This window comes from Cupressus sempervirens, chromosome 4 (genome assembly GCF_028749045.1).
Source record: "Cupressus sempervirens isolate cs-2001-9-10 chromosome 4, ASM2874904v1, whole genome shotgun sequence".
NCBI classification, from domain to species: domain Eukaryota; kingdom Viridiplantae; phylum Streptophyta; class Pinopsida; order Cupressales; family Cupressaceae; genus Cupressus; species Cupressus sempervirens.
In genome coordinates, this window is record NC_143121.1 from 728,126,792 (window position 1) to 728,134,632 (window position 7,841).

Below are 7,841 nucleotides of genomic sequence, written 5' to 3' on the forward strand. Positions count from 1 at the left end.
ATTCGAGAAGCCGAGTTTTTTCTCTTCCATCTTGTAAGGCAACCGCAAGAAGAAATGAACGGTTTAGAATTTATAAGATCTGCTTCCTTACTACAATTGAGCTCATTTATAAGGTGCTCCAAGATTTTAGCCAGGGTGTTCTTCTTTGGAGTTTCTGAGCGCTTGTGTAACTCTTCAGACCAAGATTAAATTACATTATAAATCAGGTTGGCTGGATCTCCTCTACTTGAAATTTAAGCTCTTGTATCTAAAATTTGATTGAATCGATTTTGTTTACCATGGCGTCTCTTGGCAGCGGCGAATGCAGAACTAACATCAGTACGTCTAATGAAGAAATTAGCTACAATGAGTCTCGAAACGGGGGATTTCTAAGAAAAATTTGGTTAAATATAAGCAATGTTTTGATGGGGTTGTGTAGAAACATAATGGATGTTGGAAGAGAGGATCCCAGAAGGATTACGCATGGTAAAAAAATTTGGGTTGGCATTGTCATCGGTTTCGCTGTTATTTCTGTGGGATCGATTATTCCGCAGGGTGGGATTTGGTAACCATGCAATTTGGGCAGTCATGACTATCGTTGTCATTCTCGAATTCTCTGCGGGTATGAGTTAGTTTAATTTAATTGTTTCTAACGCAACCATCTTTTTCACCCTAATCGACTAACATTTAGAATGGATGTTGTTGCTACTTGAGCAGGGGCTACCATGAAGAAAGGCCTTAACAGAGGAATTGGAACCATGGTGGCTGCATTTCTTTCCTTCCTCGTTTGCCACGTGTCAGAGAAGGTAGTGCGAGGAAAGGCGTTTGTGCTCTCTTCATCGTGGGTGAGTTTTTGTGCTCTCTTGGAATCACCTTGTTACATTCACCAAATCTCAATTAGTACTCCACTACACTCATTTTGCAGGAGCGGCTACCACGTATGCCCGTTTCTTTCCTTCCCTCCAGAATAAATTTGACTATGCAGTGCTTATATTCCTGCTCACATTAAGCATGATAATGGTCTCTGGATATCGAGTGGAGAATATATCACGCATGGCATATGAACGCTTCGCCACCATACTTATCGGATGTGGAGTGTGTTTGGTTGTAAGTCTGCTCATCTTCCCCGCCTGGGCTGGCGAGGATCTTCACAATTCCATTGTCAGGAAGTTACAAGGCTTGGGGAAATCTCTACAGGGTAAGAAAACCAAACGAAAACAATTGAGGTTAAAAATCCTTGTTTTGATTGTGATGAAAACGTAACGTTTTCTTCAGCGTAAAATGTGTGTTTTTCGCAATGGGCTGTTAAAGATGAACTACTAGTACGCTTTGATTGGTGTGGCTTGTTATTAGCTCGGTAGATTAAATTGTTAAAATATCCGACTAATGTAATGGGCATGATATATTTGATGCCAGGATGCGTGGATTAATATTTCAGCAGATACCGTACTGATGAGAAGGTGGAAGATGAGTCAGAAGATATCATACACAGAGGATACAAGTCTGTGCTGGACTCAAAGGCTACCGACGATTCTTCGGTAAATTGAAAAAATATCTAGTTATTAGAAGAAACTAATTAAGTGGTAGCCATGACAACTTTTGACATTAAAGAATGTTAAATGGATCGTCTGAAAGCAGTGATTGTACATATTAATTGCAGGAGGCATTTGCTAGGTGGGAGCCAAGGCATGGTCTGTTTCAATGCCGGCATCCATACTGCTTCCAAATTAGAAACTCATTTTTTATGTACTTTATATAATGCATAAAATTGATATTATCTATATTATTGTTAATGTATCTTGAAAATGAGTGTACACCTTAGGCATTGTCAATGTTTATTGTGCTTTTGAATGAAGCAATGACTTGAAACTATATTCTCCTTGAAGTCTTTAATGGATTTTCTAAAAGTTCATGTTGTGCATGTCCTACAAAAATTTTAGTTCTTGATATAGTGTTTCTTGCAAGAATTACTTAAAAGTTCATATTTCCCTCTCAACAAAATCATTGGGCACATATCTGACAAGTTCTAAAAAATTAAATCTAACATAATATGATCTCATCCATTTAAAAGATATATTAGATTAATTTACTTTTTAAATACTATTGGTTAACAATTTTCTCTCGAATTAGATTTTAAAATCCTAACTCTTTGATACCCAATGCTTGGAGAGACAAAAACATGTTTACCAACAAATGGGTTAGTAGATGTATTCTATCATTACCCTCTGAATGATTAGGTGTAATTCCCTATGATTTGAAATGATATGCAATGAACTTGTTTTTATGAGATCAGAGGTTTTGACATTATAAGCTCTTAACTTGAGAGTGGTAAAAGATAACCAAATTGTTTGTACGCACAAACAATTTAGGCAAAATAGATTTGAATAACCTATCACTCTCGATGGAATGACTGTAGTAGATTATCTTAATATTTCTAACTCTTACTTCTATTATAAATGTAGATTAACCATCAAAATGTAGAAGAGGAATGAAGAGATATGCATATGAGGGAAAATGGAATTGCTCTCACTACCAGCCTTGAATGAAATGGAATCCAACCAATAACTAATAGATTCATACACATTTATCTTTCATTTCCCAATGAACCTATCTAATATGAGATGAAAGTAATAAGAGGAGAAACAAGACCATATATAAAGAAAGTAAATGGAATCACCTTCACTATAGTTACCAAAATGAAATAGAATCCATATGTTAACCACAGAGCCACATATGATTTTCTTTCAACTCTTAATGCAGAACTAATCTATGCATGGGCAATAAAACATGACAAGAAAATAGGGTAAATGAAATTATAGACCAATTCACCATCAAGTTTGTCAAACTTTATATCGTCAAATGAGGTTACATTTATAGTTTTTCGTTATCCTTCAGTTTAGTAGAGCAACAGTCACAAAATAGAAAAGGAAATAAAATGTAAAATTATCTAGTCATATGAATATGTGGCATCTTCTCCATCAATGATTCTAAATCCATGGTGTTTATGAAAACACGAAATGACTATTTGATTTCATGAAATCTCAGAAAAACTTGTAGAAAATTGTTAATTCTTCATAGTCTACTATTTTGCGCCAAACCTGTGTATTTCATATTCCAATGGTCATTGCATTTTTGAACACTAACCATCGATCTTAAATTAACGATCATGATTAAAACATTATAAATTTTCTTTAAAACTTCTTCCTTGAGTCCCTCTGTGCACACGTATCTTTCAATCATTATGTCACTATGATTATTTTCCTTGTAACTTTTTATAGCGACATAACAATGAGCGTTGATCTCTCTTTTCATCTGATGGCAAAAATAAAAGATATTAATTCTCTATTTTCTTTATGATGCGGGTCCACTTTGCAACTAGGTACACCATGGTGAATAGTTGGAACTATTATATAACTTGGAGGATCTAACATTGACCTAGTTTTGCTTCGTGAAATGTAATGGCCCATAGGACACATGTCTTTCTGTCGCTTTTTTGTAATGATTAAAGCATGTTCATCTTTTCATAATGATATAGTGATGAGTGTATATGTTCTTTTGATCTGACAATGAATAAGATGCATCATTGAATACTCATATTTCCATCATTAAAACTTCATCCATTGATCTGGTCTTTATCGATGATCTAGATTTGATCTTCTTAACCATTTGACTTGTCAACTGGCCAATAGTGTGCATTCTTTCATTCATTTGAATACTCTCCACCATGTAGCTTATTATGATTTCATATGAACCGTTCATCTACTAAATCGACGATGAGTATTTTCTTATCTTCATATTTTGACTCTAGGAGGGTTCTGAATCTTTTCTTCTGCATGAACTACTTCTTCCGCTCACTGATCTTTCTTATCTGCAATGTCTTTCATGGAAACCATAACATAATGTTGAATCTTTGTGTTTATCATGGTTAGGAACAAATCAATAGAAGGTATAGACCTTCTTCTCATCGAGATGACACATAAAACCTCTCAAACCCTAATCACCTAGCTTTGAATTGATGCATTGTTAATATGACTCTCTACATTCGGTTAGCTCATTTGAAGGAATGATGAGAAGATAGATAATCCTATGGGAAATATAGACCTAGACTTGAAACATTGATACTTGACTTAACTCCAAAACCCTGAAGCAAAAAGATATGAAGTGAAACTTGGGCAACAGCTGACTCTGGCTGGGTATTTAAGCATGATAATGGTTGAAGGAAATACAAGAATCTTTGGTTTTGCACAAAAGGTGACAACTTAAAAACAAAACAAACAAAAAAAAAAAACTAAACTAGGAAAACAACAACAAACTACCTAAGATAGCAAGCAACTAAGCTAAAGCAAACCGCATGTTACCTACTTATCTAACTACTATGCAGGGGTTATCTACTTTCAATTTTGCATTTGATACAACTTCAAATCCTTCGCATTATAGGAACATAGTAGGGTGTCTCTAGTGGGATATTCCAATTTGAAAGAATTATTCTGATTCACTTAAATGATCTAAAATGGCCCTTTCCACAAAGACTAAAACTTAGAGTGCATACCTCTTGGCTCATGTCTCTTATCCCATAACAACACCAAATTGCCTTCCATAAAATTTCTAGGCCTTGTTCTTCTATCAAACAACCTTTTGATTCTTCCCTAGTGTTCAGTGATTTTATCAACCATCTCTTCTCTTTCCTCTTGCAATTTGGTAAGTTACAAGATCCTCTTCTCTAATCCATCTTTTAAATCATCCTCCTTAATCATAGTCTTTAGTTTACATGTAGAAAGCTCTAAGGGTAATGGAAAATTACCTTCCACTCCATAGACTAATTGAAAAGGTGAAATACTAGATAGCCCTTTTAGGTGTGGTCCTATCAACCCATAAAGCATCATGAATCTTCTTATGCCCATTTTTTTGATTATTTGAGACCAATTTCTTTAAAATATTAATCAGATTCTTATTACCAGACTCACCATGCCCATTTCCTTAAGGGAAATAGTCAGAGGAATGTCCACCTTGAATACCATTATCATAGAAAAATCCAATAATTTATAAAGAGGAAAAGTAATATGTATTATCCATTATCAATTTTATAGGAACTCCAAACCTGATAAATATATGCTCTTTAAGGAATTCACATACTACTTCTGATGAATTCTTCTTCATTGGCTTTACTTCAGCCCATTTACTAAAATAATTTGTGGCAATTAGTATGTAAGAGTGTCCTTGACTAGAAGGAGGATTAAGAGGACCTATAAAATATAAACCCCATTCATGGAAAGGAGCTTCAACTACCATTGGCCTAAGAGGTAGAATAGCAAGCTGAGTTTTACCAGCAATCATCTTGCATTTCTCACAAGTAACCACCCACTTATATGCATCTTTATACATGTAAGGCCAATAATAACTTCACCTCAAAATTTTAAATGCAGTAACAGTAGAATAAAAGTGTCCTCCACATGCTTCATTATGAAAAGATGTCAACAATTTTACCTATTGCTCTTTATCCACACATCTCAAAAATGTTCCATCAATTGCTTTTTTATACAAGACATCATCATGAATCACATACTTCAAGATTTTTGTTTTTAGAACCCTTCTTTTCTTAGTAATCAATCCATCAAGGAATTAACCATATATCATAAAATAAGTAATTTTTGAGAACCAAGGATCCTAAAGGCTTACCATTAGAACTTTTGGAGTATCTTCTTCTTTGAATTGTTGATCCTCTACCAAGGCTCTACAAAGTGTATTACTTCCTAAAAGTTTGGTTGGGTTAATTTTTATATCATATTCTTGGACTTTTTCTATCCATACTCCTCTATTATTACAACCAACCTCTTGTTCCATTAGAATACTTTTTTTTGTAGGATCTGGCACATATATTATTGAATGAGAATGTAGCACATAAAACCTAAAAATTTTAAGGGCTCTCACCATTGCATATACATGTTTTTCCATCTATGAGTATATCAATTCTTGATTCTTCAATGGTATGCTCATGAAAGCAATTTGAGCTTGTATTCTTTCTTTATTCTCTGTCATCAATATAGTTGACATAGTATGTTCTAAGGAATAACAGTAAATAATGGATTCTTTAGTGTAGTTAGGATGGACAAGAACATGGGCTTTGGCAATGAAACTCTTGATATCTTCAAAAGTCTTTTCGCAACATCAGTCCATTTTAAAGTTGTATTTTATTTTATCATATCAACTATACATTTAATTATTTTAGAGAAGTCAGGCATAAATCTCCTCAAGAAATTTACTTGACCAATGAAGGACTTTACTCTAGTTTTAATCAATGAAAGACTTAATTGTTGAATGACTTCAACTCTGCCTAGATAATTCATCACTCCTTCTTTGGATACAATATGAGCAAGAGGCTTGCCTTCTGTCACACAAAATACTAATTCAACACCCACCCCTTTTTCATACGTACAATCATTTTTCATTCAAATATGAGTATAGTATGATGCCAGGTTTCAAGCTGAGGGATTTTTCAGTATTCATTGCTCTTGCTTCTTCCCATTTTTTTTGCGCAAAAAATGCTTGAGTCAAGTTTGGGTGAGAAATATTGTTTGGGTTATGCATCAACTTTCTTAAAAAATTCATAGGATCCATCCCCAATTCAAAAGTAAATTCTGTAGACACCCAAATCTATTTACATCACTAGGTAATCTTATTTAGTAGTCTCCTAGCATATTAATAATTAAATATTTATTATTTAATTAATTAGTCTTCATCCCCTAGTTAATTTATTTATTTAATTGACTATAGTCCAATTGATAAAATCAAATGATAACCCAAAATCAATCTATCAATTAAATCCATATTCCTCTATTAAATTAAATAAATCCTCAAACCTATTTAATTTAATCCCACATCCCCCATTTTATTAAATAAATTATCCAAACCCCTAAAGATATCCCTAAACCCAACCTTTACCCATAATCCAACTCATCCACCCATACTAACCTTACTTGGCCACCTAACTAACCCATCCCACCAAAGCTAAGCCACTTGCCCTCTAATCCCCTTTCTAAACTAAGTTTAATCCCCCTCCTAAACATGTGCACAACTTTAAGCAAGGGTTGAGACTTGCTAACCCAAGCTAAAGTCAAAAAGTTTCCCTTATCCTCTTCCATCCCTATCCAAGAGCATTTATGGCTCTTACATACCATTAATACCTCTTGCATGCCATTAAATACCTCTTACATCCCTCTTACACACTCATCCTCCCTCGTTACTCCCTTTGACCAACCATTATCCCATCCCTTCACACTGATCCTCCTTGTGACAAGTGTCACTTCCCTATTGGCTCTAAACAAGCACAATCCATGTGCTTCCCTTTGAAAGCATCATAGCCCTTCCTCACCATTCTTCCATCCTTGCATCTTGACCCTCCATTTCACTACCCCTTAGCCTATAAATAAAGCCCTTCCCTCTCACAATCTATCAATCCACTTTTATGAAAACTTATAATGCCCCACTAACTACTACATCATAGCCATTTTACACCATCATAATGCTGAAATACATCCACACCTCCATTGTTGAAACTCTCACCCATCTACACACTTGGTAAAAACCCCCACCCATTGGAAGCTTGAGTACATCATCAGCATACATCCCCTATCCATCAGGGACATATCTACGTCATAATAGGTTACACCCAAGGAGCTTACCATTCTTTGTTTGCCTTCCTTTTGGTGGTAACCTCGTCTTATTATAAGTTTTTACTTATTTACTTTTGTGAATGCTTTTACTAGTTAGTATTCAATATTACACTACTAGATTAGGTTATATATTTTGGCACACCCAATGGGAGTCTGCATTCGGGTCACTATAATCACGCTTTTGCTTATTCA

At 34.7% G+C, this 7,841-nt stretch overlaps 1 protein-coding gene across 1 annotated transcript; it reads left to right on the forward strand.

Annotated features, from left to right (window-relative positions):
* Nucleotides 1-462: 462 nt before the first annotated feature.
* LOC149563371 (aluminum-activated malate transporter 12-like) lies at nucleotides 463-1,710 on the forward strand. The gene is made up of 5 exons (XM_089828142.1): nucleotides 463-601; nucleotides 697-824; nucleotides 946-1,238; nucleotides 1,421-1,517; nucleotides 1,654-1,710. Exons 1-5 carry the CDS (start codon nucleotides 463-465, stop codon nucleotides 1,708-1,710), a joined length of 714 nt encoding a protein of 237 aa, XP_089684268.1.
* Nucleotides 1,711-7,841: the final 6,131 nt, after the last annotated feature.